This window comes from Cavia porcellus, unplaced genomic scaffold (genome assembly GCF_034190915.1).
Source record: "Cavia porcellus strain 051 isolate PalLab524CR breed Dunkin Hartley unplaced genomic scaffold, mCavPor4.1 scaffold_7, whole genome shotgun sequence".
In the NCBI taxonomy this organism is placed as follows: Eukaryota; Metazoa; Chordata; class Mammalia; order Rodentia; family Caviidae; genus Cavia; species Cavia porcellus.
The window spans coordinates 27,438,365-27,463,316 of record NW_026947490.1 but is presented as its reverse complement, the minus strand read 5'-3'; the positions used below and the strand labels follow the sequence as shown (position 1 = coordinate 27,463,316).

Here is a 24,952-nt window from a genome sequence, read left to right as displayed (position 1 = left end):
ATCAGCAGCCCACAGAAAGCTAGGGCTATTGTGCTCCTCATCAACTGTTACGTACTTTGAGCTCCCAGAATCACTAAATCTGGCTTTGGCAGATCTGTGATAAATAGATTCAAGGATATGCAGACCCCGAAACCCAACTGAAGCCCAGGCAGGAGCAGTGTCTAATTAAGGAGGATGAGATCTGGACTAAGATTTCAGAAGCTCTTGCTGCATTTTAGATATGGAGGGAAAATTCCTTAGATATCGTAAATGTAATCATGCCCTATCCAAGAACCTAAATCACAACTCTTATCAGGGATTTTCAGGGTACATTCCCCACTCCCCTGCCACAGACAGGAGGGAGAGAATGTGAATTAAAAGTCTACATGATCAATTCCTGTGGCTGAAGATATTTTGGAGCTGTGTGTGTTACATATGCATGTGTGTAAAAGTGGAAGAAAAGGTGGAGAATTTTGGGGGATTTCTTTTGTTTTGTCTTTAAAACACAGTCTTGGCCAGGGATTTAGCTCAGTGGCATAAGTGCCTTTCTGGCAAGCACAAGGTCGTGAGTTTAATCCCCGGTACCAAAAACAAAAACAAAAACAAAAAACACCCAGTCTTGAGGGGTTAGGGATTTAGCTCAGCGGCATAAACGCCTGCCTGGCAAGCGCAAGGTTGTGAGTTCAATCCCTGGTACCAAAAACAAAACACACACACACATACCACCACCGCCAACAACAACAACAACAAAACCAGAGTCTTGAGGGGCCGGGGATTTAGCTCAGCGGCATGCCTGGCTGCCGACTTCATTGCTCATGATGTCTTGAGTTGCAGTACCTGTTTATCTGGTAACCAGAGTCATGCACAAAAAGAGAAAGGCACTTTCCAGGACCCAAAAGGCTCCAAAAGGCTAAGTCTTCAGTATCTTCTAGGATTGTCAGTATCTATTCCAGATCTTTTTTTTTTACTAGGGTCTCAGCAGTCTGCCCAGAAGGGCGAGAAGGTAGAGGAGCTGGGGGGTGGGGGGTGGGCAGTGTCATTGAACTACATTTCCCATACAGTTATGGGGCTGACGGCCCTAGTTTGGGATAGAGAAAGAGGCCCTAGGGCCTTCTGGGAGTTATAGTCCTAGGCTGGAAACAGCCACTACTCGCATCTTCATGGCTAGGCGCCAGGGTTTCCAACTAACCAGTGTGCGAACAGCCGGAAGCCTGGGTTCTGGGGCCAAGGGAAGGGAGGACGCTGCAGGCTATAAACCGGACCTTGGCTGTGGAACCGGAGCAGGCAGATGGCTTTCCTTCCGCCGGCGCTGGGCAAGTTCTTTGGTTTTGGGACTGCCTCTGTGACGTCACGGAGCGCCTATCTAGACCTCCTTGAGTTTCGGTCCAATCCGACTCAGAGTTGGGCTTCTGGGCGGGGCCAATAGAAGCCAGGGGATTGTCTCAAGGGATTGAAGAGGGGGGCCACGTGAGAAGCTCGAAAGAGGAAGTGACAGGAGTTTCTGGTAGAGATAGGACAGCTCACGACTCATCCCAGTCGACAAACTGGATTCTATGCAGCCAGTCTCTTCCTAGTTCTCCACACCCTGTCCTTAATCTTAGTGGCGGGGAGGGGGGGGGGACCACGGGGGTGGGGGTGGGAGGGTATTAGGGCCCCAGCTTCCTCTTTCAGAAGCCCTCAGGAGGTGGCTGGGTTCCTGATCCAACCCTAGGGTTTAAGGGCATAAGTCAGAGATCAAGGTCGGAGAGCCTCGCTGGTTAGGGCACACGGGAGCTCTGTTTGCTGAGAATGGTGTGCCCTGCAAATTAGGGGTCTTTGTCGGGGGGAGGGTGGACAAGGTCTACCGGGCACTGGAAGATGGTTGGGAGACTTCCTTAAGTTTGCAGGGTCCCCAGATTTAGAGATTTTGGGTATAGTTTTGGTTTGAGGGAGCTTTGACTTTGATAATACCGAGGATGGCCCTGTCCTGCACAGTTTATTTGGTGAGGGCCCTGAAATTTCAGTTTAATGTATAACAGGTTTTTGGGGGCTTTGGGGTATCCACTTGAGGCTTGGGGTTATGGATCTCGTGGCTTTGGGGGAGTTGGGAAGGCCATGGATGGGAATTTGGGGAGCCTGTGTGGGTAGGGGGTGGGGTCCTGCTTTAATGCTTTTTTGGGATGCAACGAAGACCCTAAATTTGGGGTCTATGGATTGGGATTATGTCTCATGCTATGGAGACATTCGATGAAGGAGATTTAATCTGGAAATTTCCTAAAGATCCTGTTTCCTGTTTCTGGTAGGGGGCTCAGTGAGGTCCCCTAAAATGGCTTCTCCCCTTTTAGCATCTACCTACTACTCTCAGTTTGGGGTAAAAGGCCCCATCCTGGTGGTATTCAAGGACTGTGCTCTGGCTGTAATGGGCCTACGTTTTGCCCTCCTGTTGGTGGCCCTGGCCTGCTGCCTGCTGTCTGCAGGGTGTTGTATTATATGTGACCCATCCGTGGTGGCAGCGCTGAAGTCCTTGAGGACAGATTACCTGCCTGGCCACCTGAGCTCTAAGCATCATGCAGATGTGATGCAAAGGGTAGAGCATGCCGTGAAGGATTTCAAGAACCTGCAATTCAGCGAGGAATCGTACATGGGGGCTGTTGGTGAGGATGCGGGCTAAGCATGGCCTCTTGGGTCTTGGGGTAGAAGGAGGCTAGGGACAGGGTCTCCTGAGTTCAGGAATGGAGAAGACTGGGCTTCAGATTCTATAGCAAATACTGTTCCCTCTCCCCTTTTCCTGTACCTTTATGTTATAAAACTGCAGGTCCCAGAGGATGATGGCTGGTTACTTCCTTAATCAGGGCCATCCTTGCTCTGTAACCTCCTAGTTTCTACAGGGAGGCCAGCCTAGAGACAGTTGGGTTGGAATGTGGGGTTCTGTATACCCCCTACAGATGAGGATACATTGCAACAGGCATCCTGGAGTTTCCTGAAGGATCTGAAACGCCTTACAGAAAGTGATGTAAGAGGTAAATGCACCAAGGGGGTGTAGGTGGCCCAGAATCTCTCAGGTGAGCCATTGCTGGGGATGGCAGAGCTGTAGGAGTCAACCCCAGGATCCAAGTCAGGTCCCAGCTCACCCTAAGGCTTCCCAGCCACATGATCTTGAGTCAGGGGCTTAACACCTCCTTTAGCTCAAAAACAGAGACTTCAGCAGCTCCTTCCTCCCTCAGCTGTTGCAGTGATTAAATAAATTTATGAGTGTTGCCCAGCTGGGGCTGGGGTCCGGTTGAGCACCTGATTTCAGTGCTGCTCACTGAGCAAGCCAGTAAACAAATCCCAGAGCAGCGTAGTGGCCTGTACCTGTAGTCCCAGATACTTGGGAGAGTGAAGCAGGAGATTTGTGGAATCCAAGAGGTTAAGAACAGCTTGGGCAGCTTATTGACATCCCGTCCCATAGACACATAAGAACAGAATTCCAGGCTCACAGAGGCAGACCTCCTGCCTATCGCCTGAAGGCAGGGCACTGTGCACTCCCTGCTTCCTCCCAGAGGAGCTCTTCGTGAAGGAGCTGTTTTGGATGCTGCATCTACAGAAAGAGAAGTTTTTCATCCTTGCCAAGCGGTTCCAAAAGGAGGGTGAGGAAGGCAGGGAGCTCAGGACCCCAGTCCCAACCTACAACCCTCAGGTGCCTGTCTCAAAGGCCTTGCATCTCAGAGTCCAGTCTCTCTGCTTCCTCAGCTCCTCCTCCCTGCAATTCGCAGAGGGGACCTCACTCAGGTCCTTCCCTCCCCCTGGAGCCCAAGAGCTCAGAGCTCACTCCAGTCCCAACCCCTTCAACCTTCTTTAGCCTAAAAATCTGATTCTCTCATCTCTTTCTCTTCTTTTCCCGCCTGAGGCAGCTTATTGCCCTAACAAATGTGGTAAGTCCAAATAATAGCCATTAGCCCTCTGTCCCTCATCCCTGCCCTCCCAACCCCAACCTCCCCTGCTTCCCTCTTTGGAGAGGGCGGTTTCTTCATTCTGCAATCTCTGAGAGCCTCCCGGGCCTCCAGCATTCTCTCTGCAGCTTGATTTCTTGGGTATCCGGTGGTATTCTATCTGCATTCTTTGCTGTCTCATTGGTGGGCCCATGTCTTAGGGATCTGACGCCCAGTGTACCCCAACCCTTGACCTTGCCCTTGCCTTTATTGGGCATATACACGCCGTGGCCTTGTCTCTTCAGGCATGATGTTGCAGACTCTGATCTGGTGCAATAAGTGCGAGAAGGAGGTCTACACCTGCCTGAAGTCTCTCAATTGCGGGAGTGAGAACTAGAGCTGGCTGGAGGGGTTGGTGCGGGAGGGGCGGGGCTAGAGGAGGGCCCGCCCGCTGCTCTGTTTGAGGGGAAAATGAAGGCAGAAGGAGCATTCACAGCCCCTTCCTCAGATCGCCATGTGAAGCTCCATCAAATGGAAGACATGATCCTGGACTGTCACCTCAACTGGCACCGTGCCTCTCAAGGACTCACGGACTACAGCTTTTACAGGGTGGGGCCCTCCAACTCTCTTATCTCTCAAGCCCACATCCATCAGACTCCCTCCACCCCTGGATCTGCTGGCCCCAGAGTGTTAGATGTGGCCTCTACTGACCACCGGGGACCCCATTTCCTAACCGGTGTCTCCCTTGATCTCTCTCTCTCTCACCCTGAGGCTCTGCGATCATGTCATCCCTGTATTGCCCAACTCCTGAATCTCCCAAACCTCTGTGATCCTTTGAGCTTGGGTCTAGGTTTGGGAGAACAAGTCTGAAACTCTGCTGTACAAGGGGAAGGAGCCCCTCCTGACCAAGCCCTTGGTGGGGCCAGAGGATGCAGGAGACTACCGCTGTGAATTGGGGACCATAACTTCCCAGCCAGCCACCATAATCAATTTCCTAGTTACAGGTCAGCTCTGGGTGAGGGGTAAAGAAGGGAGTTTTCCAGAGAGCTGGAGGCCGCTTCGGGGGCGTGATCTGATCGGGGGCGTGGCTTCCTTCTGGGTGTGGCCTCGGGCAGCTCGGGAAGGGGGTTGGGTACTGGGGCGGGGCGCCTTCATCCCCGGCCAGGACCGCTCTTTTGCCCCTCGCCTACCAGTGGGGCCCAAAAGGCTGGAGGACCAGGAACAGTCAGATCTAACTGAAGGAGTGTCAGAGTCCATTCCTGGGACCCTTCCGTCTGCGAAGCCCGAGAATATGCTCAGAAGCCGCCTTTTAGTACTGCTGATCTGCGGCTTTATCGGTTGTATACTTTTGATAATCGGCGCAGTTACAATGTGAGCCGCTACAGGAGGCGGGGCTCGGAGGACGGGGCGGGGTTTCTTGCTGCCCAATACAGTAGGAGGCCTGGGAGCCAATGAGAGCCTGCACAGTGGGTGGGGCTTCTACTGGGGGTGGGGCTTGCTTTGAAGGGTGAGGATGCAAAATTTCTAGAATAAAGTCAGATTTGTGGGATGTTGGGAGAGCTATCACTTGTTCAACCACTGCCTAACCCGGCTCCATTATTTGCACCCTCCTCACCCTCTCCCAGGCTGTATCACAGGTCTAAGACAATGGTTAAACCAAAGTCCTCACCTCTCAACACTGATAGCGAATCTGCTGCTGAGCAACCAAAAGAAAAGGCCTCAGATCTGGAGAGCGAATAAAGATTTGTCTTTTTGTCTAAGTATTTGACTCACTGTTCCGGTGCGATCCAAACTTCTGGTTCCATGACAGGAGACGACTGGGGTTAGGCTGCTGCCTGGGAGAGGTGGGTCTGGGAGCTGGGAGCCCCAGGGTCCGGTGTGCAGAGACTAACAGGCAGCGACAGAATCCCAGAATTAAGGAGCAAGGCAGGGCCGGCCTTGCCCAGGTCTCCTCCCCCAGGCCTGGTCTCCTCACAGGACGCCCCCTCCCCTCTCTTCCTGCCGGGTTTCCTCTGGCCTTTTCCTGTCCCCCACCCAGTGCAGGGAGCTGGGGCACAGGCAAAGACTACAAGAGCGGAGGGAGCAGGGACTAACTTGGGCCAACGGAGCCAGGGCCTCCGGGTGCTGCTGGACCCGAAGCAGGGTAAGCGCCAGGGACCCCGGAGTCAGTCCCACAGCCTTCTCCATCCCGGGACCGGAGTCCCACGCCCATCTCTCTTCTCCAGGCCTTTGGCCTTCTTCGGAGCCTAAGCCCAGCCCCCATCCGCCTGCCTCAGGAGTCCAGGTCCCTCTCCACCCCCTCCGTCACCACCATCCAGTGCCTTAGACATAGGGGCTTTATCTACTTATGCTTAGGGCCATGCTATCTGGTGAAAGGAAGGAGGGCGGAAGCCCCCGCTTCGGGAAGCTACATCTCCCGGTGGGCCTGTGGATCAATTCCCCCAGGAAGCAGCTCGCCAAGCTGGGGCGGCGCTGGCCCAGCGCTGCCTCTGTCAAGTGAGTGGTCACCTGCCCTGCCCACCTCCCACCCTCTCATTTGCCCCTGTTGGTGACCCAGGCCTTGCACTGCCCCTGAGAAGCCTGCTGTCTTGAATGGGCAAGGGAGCTAGCTGGGGGCGGAGAGGACACACTCAGGGACCCTAGTGCGGTGTCACGGCGGGTGGGGGCAGAGCTGGACCAGGAGATGGGCAGAGAAGGCGCAAGGGTTTGACTCTCCTTTCTTTCTCCCCTTTAACTCCCCTCCTGACAATTCCTTCTGTGGGAGTTGCCTTTATTTATTTACTTTCTCTTCTTTTCCTCCAATTTCTATCCCCACCCTCATTTGTCCACCCCTCTGCCCGTCTCTGGTTCGTGGCCACCTTTCTTCTCTGTCCTGGTCTCTCCCGCGTCCGTCCCCACCCCACTCGCAGGTCCTCATCTTCCGACACGGGGAGTCGCAGCAGCGAGCCGATGGCTCCCCCGCCACCGCACGTGGAACTGCGGCGCGTGGGCGCCGTGAAGGCGGCGGGGGGCGCCTCGGGCAGCCGCGCCAAGCGCATCTCTCAACTTTTCCGGGGCTCAGGAACCGGGGCTTCGGGGACCGGCGGGGGAGGGGTCCCGGGAACCCCGGGGGCGGCGCAGCGCTGGGCCAGCGAAAAAAAGCTGCCCGAGCTGGCGGCGGGCGTCGCCCCCGAGCCCCCGCTGGCCACCCGCCCCACAGCACCCCCGGGAGTCCTCAAGATCTTCGGGGCGGGGCTGGCGTCGGGGACCAACTACAAGAGCGTGCTGGCCACGGCGCGCTCCACGGCACGCGAGCTCGTGGCCGAGGCGCTGGAGCGCTACGGGCTGGCCGGCAGCTCCAGCGGCGGCCCAGGCGAGAGCAGCTGCGTGGACGCCTTCGCGCTGTGCGACGCGCTGGGTCGGCCCGCAGCGGGCGGCACGGGCGGCGGCGAGTGGCGCGCGGAGCACCTGCGAGTGCTGGGCGACTGGGAGCGCCCGCTGCTGGTGCAGGAGCTGTGGCGCGCGCGGCCCGGCTGGGCGCGGCGTTTTGAGCTGCGCGGCCGCGAGGAGGCGCTGCGCCTGGAGCAGGAGGCCTTCGGGGCGGCTGACGGCAAAGGTGAGCTGGGGTAGGGGGGTGGATTGGTGTGGAGGCTGCTCGAGAGTGGTCGCCTGCCTAGGGGGTCGTGCTGGGGCGGGGATTTCGGGGGGTGGGCCGGCGATACTGGACCACTGGGACTTGGCCGGCGGTAGCTCTCCACTGGTAGCGTCGAGGGGTGTGCTGGGCAGATCAGGTTGGAGGTTGGAGCTGGGGCAGGGCTGAGATCAGTTGAGTAGGCGGGATCAAGGGGGCGGTTCTGAGAGTTGGAGAGGCCTGTTTGGTTGAACGGGCTTTATGGGGAGGGCCATGGGACCATGGGAGGCACAGCCCAGATGGTGATCGTGGGAGGTGTCCTAGGTGGTCAGGTTCAGGCTGCCTTTTTTTTGTTGCCGGGGAATCAAACTCACGACTTTCCGCTTGTGCCACTGAGCTAAATCTCCGGCCCAAGTTGGCTGAAGGAGGGAGGCTGAATGTGTTGTGGGTCTAAGAGGCATAGATGCTTAGATCGTGTCTGTGGGATCTGGGGGCGGGATATGCTGTGGATGGGGGAGGAGTTTGTAGGGTACCGAGGGATTCGGCTTAAGCGTTGATGGAAATGGAAATTGGAAGAATTAAGAGCGGAGGAATAGGCATGGGTGATGTCCTTGGACATTCAGAGTAACAGGCAAGGCGGGACCTGAGGTCGGGATAGGTGATGTGTAGTGGCATCCGGAACGCGGTCTCGTGGTAGTGGGAGGCAGCTCTGTGAAGCAGATTGAGGCTGTCCGGTTCGAGGGTAGGGACCTACGTGGGTAGAGCCTAGGAAGGGATGAGAACTGGAGAAAAAGGGCCTCTTCTGGGATCTGGAGGACCTGAGTAGGCGGGGCCTCCAAGGGGCAGGACTGTGTGAGCAGCCTTAGATTGGGTTATTTGCTTCCAAGTATTAGTGAAGAGGGGGCTAGAGGAAGAGGTTTTTTGGTTTTGTTTTTTACCTTTTATTAGTACATGTTTTCAGTACATAATGATTACATTCATCATGGGGTGTTGGTTCATGTATACAACACATCCTAATTCTTTTTCCTTCCCCTTTCCCTCTTCTCCCTGCCCCTCCCCATCTCCTGGAGGAAGAGGTGGCATTGAAGGTGGAATAGCAAGGGCAGGATGGAGCTTGGCAGGGCTGGGGCATGGTGGGGCTGAGGTCCAGGGCTGCTTAGGGAACCCTCGAACTGCTTTTCTATTTCTAAATCTCCCTTGGGGGTTTGCACTCAGGCTTGGATTCCAACCCATTCTTTGCCTGTTAATCTCAGCAAAGTGCTAGGTGAAGGTTTAGTGTGTTTGCGTACATAAGGGATTTAGCACAGTATAGATGCTTAATAACAAGTGGCAATTAGAACCATCATCCCCCCCCCCCAGCATTCACTGAGCACCTACTGTGGGCCACATTTTTAGGGCCCTGGGGATACATCGGGGCATGGACAAGTGAGGGTCTCACTTTCCCAGTCTCATAAGCTTCATGGGAATCAGCAGCTTACTCATTAAGTTTATTTCCACCAGACACCTACTCTGTGGCTGGGTCCAACAAGCTCTTTTTGGGCCTTGGTATGGTTATTTGCTTCGACTTGGACTGTCGGGGAAGGGTGTTCAGAGGAGATTATTTTCATCTCCCTGAGGACAGTATTAGTGACTACATCAGTCTCCAGCACATAGTAAGTGTTTGGGAAATGTTTAAGAGAACAAATGAATTTATGAGCTGAAAACTCATAAATTTATGAGCTGAAAAGGTGGGTGGAAGCCAGGCAGGAAGTGTGTTCCAGGTAAAGGGAACAGCATCTACAAAACCTAAGTGTGGGAAGCGGCCTCACCTCTCCGTGACCCGTTCGGTGGCCTGATGATCCTCTAGCCGCGTTCTCAATATCTCTCCGCAGGCACGGGCGCCCCCTCCTGGCGGCCGCAGAAAAGTCGCTCCCGGGCCGCATCTGGAGGGGCGGCGCTGGCCAGTCCTGGTCCAGGGTCGGGATCTGGAACCCCGGCTGGGTCCGGGGGCAAGGAGCGCTCGGAAAACTTATCCCTGCGGCGCAGCGTATCGGAGCTCAACCTGCAAGGTCGGCGTCGGCGGCAACAGGAACGCAGGCAGCAGGCGCTTAGCATGGCTCCTGGGGCAGCCGATGCCCAGATTGGACCTGGAGACCCCGGAGATCTCGATCAGTTATCTCAGTGCCTCATCCAAGCTCCTAGCAATCACCCCTACTTTCTGCTGCTCCAGGGATACCAGGACGCTCAGGTTAGCGCAGTCCTTACCTGGAGTTCTTTGTGTCCCATGTCTTTGGAGAGCAACAAACTACAACTCCCAGAATTCCTCCGTCTCAGTGTCCTCAGGTACTCTGGTAGGTGTGGTCCAGCAAGGTTCCAGAGTAGCAAAAAAAGAGGTGGGGGTTAGATAGCTGACAAAGATTTTTTAGTGGAAGAGCTGGGCATGATGGTGCAGGCCTGCAATCACAGCGCTTTGAGAGGCTGAAGATGGAGGACCACAAGTTCGCGCCCAGCCTGGGGAAAGGAAAAAAAAAAATTCCACTAGAGGGACAAACAGGAAATGGTTCATTTCAAAGTTAGGGAAAACACTATGTTCCTCAAGGGAGAGTTAGTCCATTGGAGAAAAGACATCCCTTTCAAACATCCGTTTCTTGAGAAGAAAAAGAGTGCATCTATTAGGACAGGGAAGTCAGGTGGTGCCTGGGATCTGGTTCTGGATAAGCCTATACAGTATTTTGATGGGGGTGAGGAGTACTTCATTTGTAAAAGATGATGGTTTACGTTGGAACGACTTAACTGTTGTTGATGACAGCAGGTGGTACTGACACTTCTACATATTTTTCATATTTGGGTGACAATAGGAGTACTAGAACGTCAGATCTATTTTAGGAAGAGGGTCAGGCAGTGCTTCCATTTTTACAGGATGGAGGTGAAAGAGTCCAGTTTTAGGAAGGGGTCTTCTGCATGCATCTCTTCATTTAGTGGATGAAATAGGACTCTGTAAGAAGGGATCTCTTTGAAGCATCTATTTATTAATGGAATTATTAGATGAACCCAGGAAAACCGATATTTCTATAGAGATGTCCACTTTGGAGATGGTAATACTGAGAGCTCTTGTTGACTGGAATCCTCCATCATGCGAAGGGGTAATAGTGAATCCATTGTTGAAGGATGTTTCCTGGGAGGTGAGCTCATCTTGGGATGGGGCTAAATGAAAGTCCACTGTAGAAAGGATTTCCTTAGACGTTTGCATTCAGGGAGTGGAGGTAAATGGAAGAACCTTCTCTTCAAAGGGGGACTCTGAAGAAATCCATCCTTTGCTTTGAGATGTTGAGAAACTGTTATCTCAAGGGCAAATGTATTTGGAAATCTCCATGAGAGGTGGAATAAAGGACAAGTGAGCCAGAAAAAGGGAGAAAGGTCCATTCTTAGAAGGTGTAGACATTAGGGTGTCCTTGGAAGCCCTGTTCCTTGGGCTGCATGTCATGGGAGAGTCCACTGTGGGAGTGACAAGAGTCCCTTCAGGAGCACTGAGAAGATGGGTCAGTCCACTGGCGAAAGAATCCGAAAGCAGCTGTTCTTTGAGGAAGGAACACGGTGGGGTCCACATCGTGAAAACGTTATTTGTACACGGGGTCTTTGGGATGCACATTATGGGAACACCTACCATAGAAAGTGCCTTGGAAGATCCCATTCATGGGAGGCAGCGTGCGCGGAGAGTCTTAGGGTGAGCCTGGAGATCTCCTTGCAAATGTCCACTCATGGATGTGGGTCGGGAGAGATGATCGTGGGACAGGGATCTGCTGGGCGTTGGTGTCCTCAGCGCCATCTTTACTTCTCCTCCAGGACTTCGTGGTGTACGTGATGACGCGGGAGCAGCACGTGTTCGGCCGGGGCAGGACCCCGTCGTCCTGCAGCGGATCCCCTGCCCCATACGTGGACACCTTCCTCAACGCCCCTGACATCCTGCCGTGTCACTGCACAGTGCGCGCGGGCCCTGAGCCCCCAGCCATGGTGCGCCCATCCAGGGGCGCCCCAGTTACGCACAACGGGTGCCTCCTGCTGCGAGAGGCCGAGCTGCACCCCGGCGACCTGCTGGGGCTGGGCGAGCACTTCCTGTTCATGTACAAGGACCCGCGCGCCAGTGGCTCTGGGCCGGTTCGGCCCCCGTGGCTGCCCGCGCGCCCCGGGGCCACGCCTCCCGGCCTCGGCTGGGCCTTCTCCTGCCGCCTGTGCGGCCGCGGCCTGCAGGAGCGCGGCGAGGCGCTGGCCGCCTACCTGGACGGCCGCGAGCCCGTCCTGCGCTTCCGGCCGTGCGAGGAAGAGGCGCTGCTGGGCGAGATCGTGCGCGCCGCGGCCTCGGGCGCCGGGGCCCTGCCACCGCTCGGACCCGCCACGCTGCTCGCGCTGTGCGTGCAGCATTCCGCCCGCGAGCTGGAGCTGGGCCACCTGCCGCGAATGCTGGGCCGCCTGGCCCGGCTCATCAAGGAGGTCGTCTGGGTGAGCGCCCCCCACCGCCGCCCATCCCCACCTGCTCCCCGAGTCTCTGCCGCAGCCTCCCCGCCCCACCATCTGCCCCAGCTTCGGATGCGGGAGAGAGAAACTACCTTTCCCGTGATGTCTCCGGGAGGGGACCGGTAGGATGCTGGGAGTTGTGGACTCGTCCACTGCACTGAAAGAGCAGGCAGTACCAGCTTTTGGAGGTGTGGGATTGGGAAGGAACCATTCTGAGAAGTGGCGGGGGTGAGATTTGGTTGGGAGAGACCATTGTTAGAGGTAGTACAGTACGGACGAGACCATTCTTGGAAAGTGGGTCCCTTGGCTTACATATGGAAGTGCTACAAGTCATTTAAAGTAGAGAAGAAGCTTCCATCCTATTGAGCGAGGCCCCGAGTCAAAGAGAAGTTACAGGTAGTTTCTGGGGGTGGGGGGTAAGGAAATACCTTTTGAGCAGAAGAGGGCTGGAGGGAGATAGACCTCTCATGAGCGTAGGCCTGTGGGTTTGCAATGGTGAGAAGAGACAGAGATCATTGTGAAGCTTGGGGATTAGAGTCCCTCTGAAAAGTAGAGAGAGTCTCTGTTAGAAATGTTGGTTGTGGTAGGCATATGCCTGTAATCCCGGCAGTCTTGGAGGCTGAGGCAGCCTAGCTTCCATAATTTTGCAACTTAGTGAGACACTGTCTTTAAAAAACAAAAAGTGAGGATTTAGCTCAGCGGTGTAAGTGCCTGCCTTGCAAGCATGCAGTCATGAGTTCCATCCGCCGTACCAAAACAAACAAACAAATGAGGGGGAGGGGTCAAACTGTCAAGAAATAGATCTCTCAAGTCCAAGCTCAGTGGAATCACTCTGTATTGCAAACATATATTAACAAAAAATTGTAAGGGCTAGGGATGAAGCTGAATGCAAAGGCAACCCTTCTTTCTGAAAGAGAAAGAAAAGAAAAAGAAAAACCAGGGTATTAACTCATGAGCCTTGATTTCCTCAGTTTGATTCTGATCTTACTGTTCCACAGGAAAAAATTAAGGAAATTGGAGACCGTCAGCCAGAGAAGTAAGAGAAAAATCTGGGGTGATGCAGGGGATGGGTACACACCCAGTTCCGAGTTCTTTCCCTGCATGTCTTAGCACAGGTTTCTGTGCTTCTCTGAGGCTCAGCTCTCCCAGTTATGAAATGGAGGTGCACTTGGTCCACACTGAAACCCAGATCTGAGGGTTTGGAGAGTATGATGGCCATTAGAGTCACAGGTTCTGTCCTTTATTTTCAGCCACACAGAAGGTGTCCCTGAGGTGCCCCTGACTCCTGAGGCTGTGTCTGTGGAGCTGCAGCCACTAATGCTGTGGATGGCCAACACCACAGAGCTGTTGAGCTTTGTGCAGGAGAAGGTGCTGGAAATGGAGAAGGAAGCTGACCAGGATGGTGAGCTCTGACCCAGGTCCAGGCCTCTCCCAGCCTTATCACTCACTGGACCTGGACCTGGGCTTCTGGCTGCCAGCGTCTGGTTCTGCCTCTTACCGGGGCTTGTCTTCAGACCCACAGCTCTGCAATGATCTGGAATTATGTGATGAGGCCATGGCCCTCCTGGATGAAGTCATCATGTGTACCTTCCAGCAGTCTGTCTACTACCTCACCAAGGTTGGCCTTTGCCCATGCTTCCTGCTGGAGACACTATCACTTTCTGCCTATACTACATTGTGTTAATCTGATGTCACTTCTTGTTTGGCTCAAAATTTCCTCCTCCTGCAACATCACTTTCATCTCACTTCAGGGTTGTGACATCACTTCCTATTTAAAATTGCATCACTTCCTGCCTTTCTGCCTTCTCTTGTTTAGCAATCATAACACCTTGACAGGCTGAGCTCTTTACATGTTTGTATTGCCATTAATACTTTATCAATCTCTTATTTCCTAAGTCTAATATGAGTTTTACAGATACAGATATAGAGAAACCAAATAGTGCCAGGCACTGTCACTTAATTTAGAGGTCCCCTTTCATCAAGTCGCATTCTAGTGCTTGCTGACCTCACTTCCTGGAACTCTTGATTCACTCCCTTTTCTGAGCCTCAAACTCTCTGAGATCTCTTCCTGTAGGTTGTTTTCCTACTATCACCTTTATTTATTTACTTTTTTGTCAGTCCTGGGGATCGAGCTCATGATCTTGCACTTAACAGGCAAGGGCTTCGGCCACTGAGCTAAATCCCCAGCCCTCTTATTACTATCTTTGACCTTAATATTGCTTCTTGGACTTCATAGAGTTTTTGACTTACAGTTGGCTCCTCTATAAAATAAGAAATTTTGGGGCTGGGGATTTAGCTCAGCGGCATAAGCTCCTGCCTTGCAAGCTTGAGGTCATGAGTTTGATCCCTGGTACCAAAAAGAAAAAGAGAGTTTTTTTTTTTTTTTTTTTGGTCTCTTTGAGTTATGCAGTTCAGGCTGGCCTTGAGCTTACTTTGTAGCCCAGGCTGGTCTCGAACTTGCAAGGATCCTCCTGCCTCAGCCTCCCATGTGCTGGGATTACAGGCGTGAGCCACCATGCCCGGCTTTTTTTGTCTTTTTGAGACAGAGTCTCCCTATGCAGTTCTGGCTGACCTTGAGTTCACTTGGTCTTGAACTTGCAATAAGCCTCCTGCCTCAGCTTCATGAGTGCTGAGATTACAGGAGTGTGCCACCATGCCTGGCTCAAAATAAGAGATCTTTTGGGGAGAGACAGCCTCTAAATTCTTTGAGCAGCCTCACTTGTGAAGCTCTTTCTTCTGAAGTTTCACTTCCTGTACATTTTTGCCAAGTGTATTATTATTTCTTTTGTCTCTGATCTCATTTCCTGTCCTTGGCCTGATCTCACTTTGTACTCGCTAACTGCCCCTCCACTTCCACTTCCTGCCTCTGTCTCATTCTTTTTCTTTCCTTGGAGAATTCTGAATAATTCTTTAACTGAAGAAGGCTTCCTTGCCCAATATCCTTGGTGAGCTGCTGACAATTATAAATGCCATAATTCATGAGAGTTGGTCTTAAAATACCAAAGAAACGTCTATAAATTCTTGTTTTGTTTGTACTGTTTTTCTGAGATAGGATTTCACTATGTAGGTCAAACAGGCCTTGAACTACTATGTAACACAGGTTGGCCTAAAACACACAGTAATCCTACTGCTTCAGCCTCCTGAGCTCTGGGATTACAGCTGTGCCCCACCAGGTCCCGCTTAGAAATTCTTGAGACTTGAGTTGTTCCAGGGCCAATAAGCACTAAAACCCTTGTACAAACTGGGGATTGGCTCAAAGAATCCTGTCAGAAGATAGAATGGACTACAACTCCCAGAAGCCTTTGGTGGAATTTCCTATTTATTTATTTTTAATACGGTGCAGCCACTTTGAGGACTTTCTTTTTTTTTTGGTACCTGGGATTGAACTCACAACCTCAGGCTTGCCAGTCAGGCGCTTATGCCGCTGAGCTAAATCCCTGGCCCCTGGAGCCTCCTATTATCTACTATTCTGGATTTTCCAGGGAGTGTGGTCTAGTTATTAATGTTTTTGCCTCTGTATCTCCTCAGACTCTTTATTCAACATTGCCTGCTTTGCTGGACAGCAACCCTTTCACAGCTGGGGCAGAGCTGCCCGGCCCCGGCTCAGAGCTGGGGGCCATGCCCCCGGGTTTGAAGCCTACCCTAGGCGTGTTCCAGGCAGCCCTGGAATTGACCAGCCAGTGCGAGCTGCATCCGGACCTTGTGTCTCAAACTTTTGGCTACTTGTTCTTCTTCTCCAATGCATCCCTTCTCAATTCACTGATGGAACGAGGTGAGGATTGGGCTGGGAAGCACAGGGATGCAAAGATAAGATGGGAGCTCCCAAAGCAGCCACATCTGCTAGCATCAGCACGGGCTCAGGGGAAGCAGGCTCCAGTCCCAAACTCAAGGCCAGGAAGCATCTGGGAGGCAGAAAACCATCCACGCATCCATCATCCTTTTTCCCTTTCCCTCACAGGGCAAAGCCGACCTTTCTACCAGTGGTCCCGAGCTGTCCAGATCCGCACCAACCTGGACCTTGTCTTGGACTGGCTGCAGGGGGCTGGGCTGGCTGACATTGCTACTGAGTTCTTCCGGAAACTCTCCATTGCTGTGAACATGCTCTGTGTACCCCGTACCTCTCTGCTCAAGGTGACCTCTGGTCAGCTCTATTTGACCTCTGACCTCTGACTCCTCAGCCCTGCTCAAGCACCTCCAGAGCTAGCATCTTCTGGCCCCAGGAATAACCATGTCATGCCCAGCCCTAGCTCAGACACTGCATGGCCATTGGCAGTAAGAAGGAAGCTGGCCAGCACCAGCAGTGACCAAATTCAACTGTGTCAGAATCCCAGTGGTACCTATTCAGTTTGCAGGGTGCTTCCTCAGACATGTAGAGTATTGCACTAATGAATGTCACAATTAAAACTTGGAGGTCATCAAAGCTGAGTGTGGTGGCACAGAATCTCAGCACTCAGGAGGCTGAGGCAGGGAAGATCACTGGGATTTTAAGGCCAGCCTCAGCTATATAATGAGACCCTATTTCAAAAACAGACAGAAAAAAAAAATAGATAAAAAGCAAAGCAAACAAATAGACATAAAACAAATCCCAGTCATTGAATATAAACTACAGGCCAGGCACTTATATAATGCTGAAACATTCTCATGAAAGTAAGTTATTAACTGCCAGACATGGCAGTTACACCTGTAATCCCAGTACTCTGGAAACTGAGGCAGGAGGGATACCATAAGTTTGAGGCCAGCCTGGGCTACACAGTGAGTTCAAGACCAGACTGAATTACATAGTGAGACCATCAGTAATAATACTAAAAAAAACCTAAACTGTTAACTGATAATTTTCCAGACAAGGAAACTGATTCATGTAGGACAGGTCCTTTGATTTCATTTATTTTATTTTTTTTCCTGGGGATTGAACTCAGGACCTTGTGCTTGCCAGGCAGGTACTTGCAACACTGAGCTAAACCTCCAGCCTTTATATACTTCCTTATTCTGTGGTACTGGAGGTTGAACCCAGGGGCCTTGGCACTGAGTTACATCCCAGCAACCCCAGTCTCTTTCTTATTTTGAGACAGGGAGGTTTTCCCTAAATTTCCCAGGATGAATCCCAGAGTGCTAGGATTACAGGTGTATGTTAACATACCCAATTTCATTTACCTTTTTTTTTTTTTTTTTTTTTTTGTTATCAGGGAACCAACTCAGGACCTCACACCTACAGGCAGGCGCGTTCGACACTGAGCTAAATCCCTGGCCCCATTTACTTTCTTTTATCAAACATTTAGTCCATTTAAGAAACCCCAAGCAGTGTTCCAAGTACTTTACAATCTTCCTATATTGTGTCTTCAGAACTACCCTACTAGTCTAGTCTCCCAATGTAGAGATGAGGAAAGTGAGGCAGTGATTTTACAGGAGGTTAACAGGTAGCCAATCTGAGATTTTTGAACTCAGGCAATCTAGCTAGAGTCTGATTTTAACTACACTGATTCTGGTGTCAGCTAGACCCCCAGAAGAAACACAGAAGTTACACACAGCTACAAAATTAGTGGCCACAATGGATAAGAAATCGTGTCAGTAATGTGTAATCCAATGGCCAATCTTATTCTCTGCCTCCTTCCTACATCCTCATTTACTGTGAAGCAGATACTTTTTGTTTGTTTTTAATTTGAGATAAGATCTTGCTATGCAGTTCAGGCTGGCCTGGAACTCACTATTTAGCCCAGGCCGGCCTCAAACTCATGGTGATCCTCCTGCCTCAGCCTCCACCATAGTGCTGGAATTACAGGTGTGTACCACCGTGCCTGGCTCAGCACATCAGTTTTTTAAAAATCCTGACAGCACACCCTTCTCCACTGTCACTTCAGAGACTGCCAGCTTCATGGTGCCTAGAGATCTGGCACCAATTCCACTGCCCACTCCGACATGCACTCACTCAGTAATGGTCCCTCCACCCTGACTTGTCCCCTGGTCCTCTCACCAGGCCTCCTGGAGCAGCCTACGAACTGACTACCCCACCCTCACCCCAGCTCAGCTCCACCATCTGCTCAGCCACTACCAGCTGGGTCCTGGGCTCAGGCCACCACCGGCCTGGGACCCTCCCCCAGCAGAGCGAGATGTAGTGGCCACAGGTGAGGAGGAATGGGGGATGCAGGCATTGGGCTGTCAGATTTCTTCTTTTCGCAGCACCTAGGAGTCCATCTTTCCTAATCTCCTTCTGACCCAAAGTTCTGGATCGTGAGCCCTTTCTTATCCCAGAATCTAAATACTGAACCCAGCCCACTTCTTCCCAGGATCTGAGTTCAAGCACTCCATTCCTTCTTGTTTCTCGGGATCCGGGTCTGCAGCCCCTTGCATCTTTGATCCTTAACTCATCTCAAGAGTTCCTTCACCTTCAAAAATCCCTAAGACCAAGTTCTCAGTCCTTCATGCACCCAGGCACGTCGCCGATTCCTGGGCAACTGTAGTTCGCCACAATGTGACAACTCCCGTCATGCTCCGGGACCAGAGTTGCGTTTCAGTGGATTCTGCTCTAGTAGTTTTTTTCTTCCTTGGGGCGTGGCGCAATCGCCTCACACCCATTTTCACGTTAACACCTATCTTCTTCGGTCTCATAGGGGACATCTTCGAAAGCTTCTCCTCTCATCCTCCCCTCATTCTGCCCCTGGGCAGCCCACGCCTGCGCCTCACAGGTCCAGTGACAGACGACGCTCTACACTGTGAGCTGCGCAGGCTCCGTCGCCTGCTTTGGGATCTTGAGCAGCAGGAGCTTCCGGCCAATCACCGCCACGGAGTTCCCGTGACCACGCCTCCCTAAAAAACCAATAGCAAGCGACCGCGCGAACCTTGAAACTTCCTCGGCTCCAAAACTGGAGAGTTGAGCTTTCTGGGAGTTGTAGTTCTTGTCCCGCGCGGGAAGTAGGAGGTTGATTTCGGATAGTAAAGAATAAGACAGTGAGAAGATGGGCTTGGGATGTGAGTGTCAAGGGGCAATAAAAGCATATGTGGTATTATCAGCGTTTCGCTTTATTAAGACTGGGCGTTAGGGATCATTTTCTACGGTGCTAGGCTCTAATCTGGAGTGTTGCGCCCTTGTTGAGCCCAAGGAGGTTATTTATAGCCACGGCCTCAGCTTGCCATCCTGCATGGAATCCAACTCAGGAGCACTGGGGCCTCCCGCACAACTCAGAACACAGCCCTGAGCAAGCTCGGCCAAATATCAGGCCTGTAGTCCTACACTGTTAATCAGCTGACCCTCCCTGCCACCCCCAAACTCCATATCCATTCCTGCCCTTCTCTGACCCAGGCATCTGTCTCCTACCGTCCAAATCTGCATGCCTGCTGGGCACACACCGAATGTCAACACTCCGTACACCATTCCTAGCACTTCCTCTCTCAGACCCATGGTCTAGACCTCTAAACTCTTCCTTTTTAGGCCTGGGGGTCTAGGCTTAGAGTTTGAATTTTCTCTTCCTCTGAACCTGATTCCTGCTGCTGCGTCAGGGAAAAGAGGGTGACAGGTGGCACCTGCTGGCAGGGCTGGGACACGACCACCTGCTGCTGCTCCTCATCCGTGCCCCTCTGCCCGCACCTGCTCCTGTCTGTCCAACTGTGGCTGCCATCCCAACCTACAACCCCAGGAAGCAAGGAGGAGCCAGCCAGGACCCTGTGCCCGCCCCACCCCTTCCCAGGCCCCAGGCAGTATTTCCTTGTCCCCTGCCCTGCTCCCTGCTCCCTGCGTCCCAGAAAGGGGCATCTGAGGCACCCCAGGCATTCGAGGTGGGGCCTGAGGTCTTGGTCTATACTGGAGACTGCCCAACCCAGCAAAGCAGCGCCTATCTCACCTGGTGAGGAGCCCCTGGGTTGGGGGAGGGACCCTGTTACACTTCCATGGCTCTTGGAACCTGGTCCCTTTTATAAGGCCCTGGTGGCTGCCATCCACCCTTCTCACCTTCCTGGACACCGGAACACTTCGATACCCACCCCCACCTCCCAGGTCCCCTTTCTCCTTTCCACTGAGGATCTTGGATTGGTCATCAGACTACTGTGTTGCAGTCCTCAACTTCCAGTCCTTCAAATACAGGCTTTAGGCCTCTTCCCTTCATCCCTTTTCAAAGACCCAGAGGTCAAGGTTCCTGGTGGCCTCAGCAGGAACAGGAGTCCTAGACCCTGGTCTGCCCCATCCAGTACCGGAGAGTTGAGGTCCCCAGTCCTGCATCCTCAGACCCAGTCCCGTCCCTCAGCCTCCTTCTCCATCAGACCTGGGTAGTGGGTCCCCAAGCAGAAGTTTTGACCACAGGTTACATCCATCTCTAATGCTCTGGCCTTTCCTGAGTTACGGTGGCTGCCCAAGACCCTGCTTGCTGTGCAGGGCCCTCCCTTTTCCCCACTCCAGGACCCATTCCAGCCTTGGCAATGACTTTGGCGGCTTCCTCTCAGCGCTCCCAAATCATCCGTTCAAAGTTCCGATCTGGTGAGAGGCCTCTCCTAAGAGTGGGTCGTGGCTGTGGGGTCCTGGGAATGCTCTACTCAGGGTGGCAGAGAGGACCCAGGAAGCTTGTGTTGCCCTTATGAAAGGCCGCTTGTGTATAATGGAGTCCTCAACAAAGGGTTGTGTCTTGGGGGGATAATGGGTGTGCAGTGCAGCACACCCTGGAGCTCCAGAGGAACATGGCTTCAGCTGAGAGGGCTGCAAGGCTGAGGATTGGCATGGAGTGTGGTAAGGGGACAAGGGGCTATCAAAACTTAGATGTGCCAAAAGTTATGCTTTTGAGCCAGGGGTGGTGACCCTTGCTTGTCATCCCAGCACTTGGGAGGCTGAAGCGGGAGGATATCACAAGTTTCAGCCCAATCTGGGCTACATAGTGAGTTCAAGATCAGCCTAGACTACATAGTGAGATCCTGTCTCAAAAAACAAAACAAAACACAGACAAACAAAACAAAAACACCAGTTTTAGGTCCCAGGGTAGGAAAACTGTGTGGGTCAGTTCCTGAGTAGGAAGAGGGCACCTGAGTGGGCAAAGGAATGTGCTTCTGTGGTTCATTGTGCAAAGACACCAGTCACGGAAAGGCCAAGCATGTGTGACAAGGTGCAGGTATGTGGAAAGGAGCAGAAATGTGCAACAGGAGAGCCAAGACTGAGAGCTGGATCCCAAGTGTGCAAATCATGTGGCAGCATGGCTAGCTGACTGCCGGGGTGCAGTGTGTGTGTATTTTCAATGCAAATGCATCGAAAAGTGGGTGTTTGGGGAGTGACTGAGATGTATGTCCAAAGTAGGGTGCCTTGGATGAGGTGTGAAATGGGCCAGGCTGCCGTTTACAGGGTGCCCACAGCTCGGGAAGGGGCAGTAGGCTGGCTCCCAGCTCCTGAGCAGCTCTGGCTTGAGCGCTGCACAGGCAGGGAGCACACAAGTCCCAGGAAGGCAGCTCGCTGCCCACTGCCAAGGCCTATATTGCTACCCACCTGGAGCCAGGCTCCTAAGCACTCCCATGCTACCTTCCTTCTCCTTCCACAGTCCTCCAGCTGCGGATCCACAGACGGAATCGGGACCTGAGTAAGTGTGGGCCCTGACAGGGATCGAGGGCATGGTGGCCCCAGCCCTCTGGGACATGCTAGAGTCTAGCCAGCAGGTCCTTCAGTGGTTCCTGCAGCTCAGTCCCACTGTATGGCATGAGCACATGGAAACCCCATCCTGGCCTTTCTCAGGGACCCAGGAGTCCAGGTCCCCCCACCCCAACCTTAGGAAAGAGGTGCCTCAAGCTCTACTCCAAACATCTGTAAGCCTCAATATACTTCTTGGCAACCAAGAACACAATTCCTGGCTTTTGTTTTATTTTTTGGAGACAGGGTCTCACTATGTAGCCCAGGCTGGCCTGGAATTTGAGGTGATCTTCTTGTCTCAGCCTTCTGAACGCTGGGCTTACAGGTGTGCACCACCATACCTGGCTTCCTGCCTTTCTTGAGAATGTGGAAATCTATGCCTCCACCACCTCTGCCCCCACTGCCCCTGTACACCCAGGGCGAGGGCGCTCCTTTCCCTGTTCCCTGGCAGGCTGGCTGGGTGTCTCCTCTCAGCGCCCTCTGCTGTTTTCCAGCTTCAGATCCGGATCCGTGGATCTCAGCCCCAGGCCCAGCTATGGCCCCAGCCTTGCCCTCTGCCACTCCGACCCCTTTCCTCTTCGGTCCTGGGGTCTTCCTCCCTGAGCTAGAGCACTGCCCGTGCCAGTGTGCGCAGCAGGTAAGTCTGGCTGGAGGGAGTGGTCCTCGTCCCTCTGTAGCCCCAGGCTGACCAGGGATGGCTCCAGGTGGGACTGGGCACGGAAGCAGAGGACAACACACCTGCCTTTTCAGGAGTCACCCAAGGTCTCCTCATGCTGGACAGCACCCAAGCCCCAGGGGACCTTGACCTACCACCAGTACAGGACCCCAGAGCCTGGCCAGGACAGCAGGGCAGAGCCCCCAAGCGGGCCACCTCCATGGGGCGGGACGAACTCACAGCAGCCACCTCCTAGGTATGACTCTCATTTCTGCTCTCTGCAGACCCAGACTTTCTGTTCCCATCATTCTGCCTTAAACTGAGTTCAAGATGGGGAAAGGGAGGTTTACCCACCCCCAAACTCCTCCCCCAGACCTCACTGGACTAGCTCCCAGCTCCTCCTTTCAGACGTCGGTCGGTCCCGTGTGTTGCTCCGTTGGAGATCCTAAAGTTCTCCCTTCCCGCTTTCCTCATCTTTGGGGACCTTGAAGAGCTGCCCCTCTAACCCCTGCCCCCCATACTGTCCCTAGGATGGAACCTACGCTGCTCATACCCTCCCCTCCAGGAGTTCCCGGCCCCTCGAACCCTCCACACAAGTTGGAACTTCAGACCCTTAAACTAGAAGAGCTGACGGTGAGTTTGAGGGCACCTTTCCAGGCTCCTCATTTCCTTGCGTAAGGGCGACGCATTTGGGGAGCGATGGAGGTACTGGGGACTGAATCAAAACTTTCACACCGAGTTATAGTCCCAGCCCTTAAAATTTCTTTTTTTAATTTTTATTTTGAGGCAGTGTTTCACTCAGTGGCTACGCGTTCCAGGCTGGACTCAAACTTGCTTGCTATCCTCCTTTCTCAGCCTCCCAGAGTGCTGTGATTACAGGCTTCTGCCCTGGGCCAAGCTGAGCGGCCCAGACTTCTAACCTTGCAGCCTTTGCCCCCAAAGAAATCCAGGAGTTCGGATCCTCAGTCCCATCCTATGTAGGGCCCCAGGAGACCAGAATCAGTCCCTCTTTGCCAGTTTAAAAATGTCCTAGCCCTGCCGGGCATGTTGGCTCTTGCCTGTAATTCCAGTACTCAGGAGGCTGAGGCAGGAAGGATTGCCACGAGTTGGAGTCCAGCCTGGGCTACACAGCGAGATCCTGTCTCAAAACAAAAACAACAACAAAAATGTCCTGGCCTCGGCTGAGCCCGGAGCAACCCTAGCACCGCCTCCCTCTGTCCCTTCCCAGGTCTCAGAACTCCGGCAGCAGCTACGCCTGAGGGGCCTCCCGGTGTCGGGGACCAAGTCAATGCTTCTGGAGCGCATGCGCGGCGGAGTCCCGCCCCGCGAGCGGTTGAAACAGAGACTTGAAGACAACGCAGGGGACACTCCCTGGCTGCGCCTTAGGCCCAAAGCCCTGGGAATAGCTAGGCGGCAGGGCGGGGTGAGGGCAGGGCTATGCGCCTGTGAACCAATGAAAAGAGGATATAGCGGGATGGGGCGGAAGTCGAAAAACAAATAGCCAATGAGGTGGGGGGGCGTGTTCTCTGCACGATTCAATGTGGGGGGCGTGGTTAAGGCAACAAAAGCCAATGGAAGAATAGGGGGCGAGGCCAAGGGACGAGTTAGTGAATTGCTAGAAAGGACAGAATGGAGCCGCGGATTGCGAGTGGATGGGGTACTTCCCGGTGTCCGTGGTTTATAGGACCTTGTTGGTTTCGCGGTTCTAGGTCAAACCAAATCCCGTGCTTCCCCGACCACCTCTTCCAGAATCCGCAGATGCCCTGGGAGCAGCCCCAGCTCCTGTTTCGACTCGGGTTCCGGCTCCCGTCCTCCCACCCTCGGCACCGGCCTCGGTCCTGACTCTGGAGGAGGAGCTGCAGGAAGCCGTCCGGAGGGCTCAGGTGAGGGTGAGGGCCCCAGCGGAGTCTGAGCTCAGGTCCTGGGCTGGAGCTCGGCGTTCACGCTGTGTCCCTCATCCACAGCTGCTTCCCACCCGGGGTATCGATGACGTCCTGAAGGATCAGGTGGAGCCTGATGGTAGGACCCGATATCCTAGATTTCAGAGGGAACGGGGCTGAGGTGCTGACTTCAGGGTGGGCGGGGAACAGGACTCCCGAAAAGAAGGAATGCGGTTCTAGGAGCCTCGTCCTGATCGCAGTGGCTCACGCCCCTTCCTTCTCCTGCAGACTTGCTGCCCCCCATCCCCCTGGACTTCCCCGGCTCTTTCGATGTCCTTTTCCCGTCCCCGGACTCCGAAGGTCTCTCCTCTGTTTTCTCCTCTTCGCTCCCATCCCTGGTGAAGTCCCCCTCCTCCTCTCCTGGGGACCCCACAGAAGCCTTGGACTGGCTTGAGGCCCTGAGCGAGGATCCTCCTCTGGGGTCTGGCCCCCCGGGCCCCAGCATCTTCTCTGCTGATTTATCTGTCTCCGGTGGCACCCTGGTGTGGGACCTGCGGGAGGATCCCTGGTGATGAATTCTGGGGGGTCCAGGGACTGAAGATTGGTGGAGGTGGAGACCACAGACTAAGATTAAGACAATACCTCGGGTATTGGAGCAACCAACAGAGCTCCTCCTGCGGGCAGACACAGGATCAAAGACAACCCTGTCCCCTCATGTCCCAGAGCTGCTGCTGCCACCCAACCCACTACCTGAACTTTGCCTGCCTGGCCTGCATGTGATCCACCCATCCCCACAGTGTGCAGGTGGGGCAGTGGTTTGAGTGCTGCTGGCCGGGCCAACATGCTGCTTGCTGTTTC

General features: G+C 53.6%; 3 protein-coding genes across 9 annotated transcripts; all 3 read left to right on the top strand.

The window, feature by feature from the left end:
• The first annotated feature begins 1,121 nt into the window (after positions 1-1,121).
• Positions 1,122-5,782, top strand: Izumo1 (izumo sperm-oocyte fusion 1). 6 transcript variants are annotated; one of them, XM_063253055.1, is made up of 9 exons: positions 1,122-1,292; positions 2,904-2,978; positions 3,501-3,587; positions 3,852-3,872; positions 4,175-4,255; positions 4,378-4,478; positions 4,720-4,873; positions 5,063-5,240; positions 5,495-5,629. In XM_063253055.1, exons 1-9 carry the CDS (start codon positions 1,268-1,270, stop codon positions 5,607-5,609), a joined length of 837 nt encoding a protein of 278 aa, XP_063109125.1. In that variant the 5' UTR covers positions 1,122-1,267; the 3' UTR covers positions 5,610-5,629. The 6 variants fall into 6 exon arrangements, with proteins under 6 accessions (XP_063109125.1, XP_063109124.1, XP_063109121.1 ...); XM_063253051.1 differs by lacking the exon at positions 1,122-1,292 and adding an exon at positions 1,627-2,612 and having other exon boundaries at positions 5,063-5,206; positions 5,495-5,769; XM_003465439.5 differs by lacking the exon at positions 1,122-1,292 and adding an exon at positions 1,639-2,612.
• A 93-nt stretch (positions 5,783-5,875) lies between these two features.
• Rasip1 (Ras interacting protein 1) lies at positions 5,876-18,971 on the top strand. 2 transcript variants are annotated; one of them, XM_003465440.4, is made up of 12 exons: positions 5,879-6,012; positions 6,225-6,365; positions 6,779-7,464; positions 9,351-9,706; positions 11,302-11,955; positions 12,969-13,006; positions 13,221-13,372; positions 13,485-13,588; positions 15,499-15,742; positions 15,929-16,101; positions 17,942-18,089; positions 18,576-18,971. In XM_003465440.4, exons 2-12 carry the CDS (start codon positions 6,229-6,231, stop codon positions 18,773-18,775), a joined length of 2,892 nt encoding a protein of 963 aa, XP_003465488.1. In that variant the 5' UTR covers positions 5,879-6,012; positions 6,225-6,228; the 3' UTR covers positions 18,776-18,971. The 2 variants fall into 2 exon arrangements, with proteins under 2 accessions (XP_063109120.1, XP_003465488.1); XM_063253050.1 differs by lacking the exons at positions 12,969-13,006; positions 13,221-13,372; positions 13,485-13,588 and having other exon boundaries at positions 5,876-6,012.
• A 700-nt stretch (positions 18,972-19,671) lies between these two features.
• Positions 19,672-24,952, top strand: Mamstr (MEF2 activating motif and SAP domain containing transcriptional regulator). The gene is made up of 9 exons (XM_063253048.1): positions 19,672-20,431; positions 21,474-21,512; positions 22,054-22,196; positions 22,310-22,470; positions 22,745-22,847; positions 23,443-23,637; positions 23,924-24,097; positions 24,179-24,233; positions 24,383-24,952. The coding sequence occupies exons 1-9, from the start codon at positions 20,374-20,376 to the stop codon at positions 24,664-24,666; spliced, it is 1,212 nt and encodes a 403-aa protein (XP_063109118.1). The 5' UTR covers positions 19,672-20,373; the 3' UTR covers positions 24,667-24,952.

Bases quoted from the DNA above. Each gene is read 5' to 3' on its own strand.
- Izumo1 (XM_003465439.5), top strand. From the start codon at position 2,285: ATGGCTTCTCCCCTTTTAGCATCTACCTACTACTCTCAGTTTGGGGTA. The intron at 3,873-4,174 runs GTAAGTCCAAAT...TTGTCTCTTCAG, and splicing joins TTATTGCCCTAACAAATGTG to GCATGATGTTGCAGACTCTG. The intron at 4,874-5,062 runs GTCAGCTCTGGG...CTCGCCTACCAG, and splicing joins AATCAATTTCCTAGTTACAG to TGGGGCCCAAAAGGCTGGAG.
- Rasip1 (XM_003465440.4), top strand. From the start codon at position 6,229: ATGCTATCTGGTGAAAGGAAGGAGGGCGGAAGCCCCCGCTTCGGGAAG. The intron at 13,007-13,220 runs GTAAGAGAAAAA...CTTTATTTTCAG, and splicing joins GGAGACCGTCAGCCAGAGAA to CCACACAGAAGGTGTCCCTG. The intron at 18,090-18,575 runs GTGAGGAGGAAT...TCGGTCTCATAG, and splicing joins GCGAGATGTAGTGGCCACAG to GGGACATCTTCGAAAGCTTC.
- Mamstr (XM_063253048.1), top strand. From the start codon at position 20,374: ATGACTTTGGCGGCTTCCTCTCAGCGCTCCCAAATCATCCGTTCAAAG. The intron at 22,197-22,309 runs GTAAGTCTGGCT...CTGCCTTTTCAG, and splicing joins CGTGCCAGTGTGCGCAGCAG to GAGTCACCCAAGGTCTCCTC. The intron at 24,234-24,382 runs GTAGGACCCGAT...CTTCTCCTGCAG, and splicing joins GGATCAGGTGGAGCCTGATG to ACTTGCTGCCCCCCATCCCC.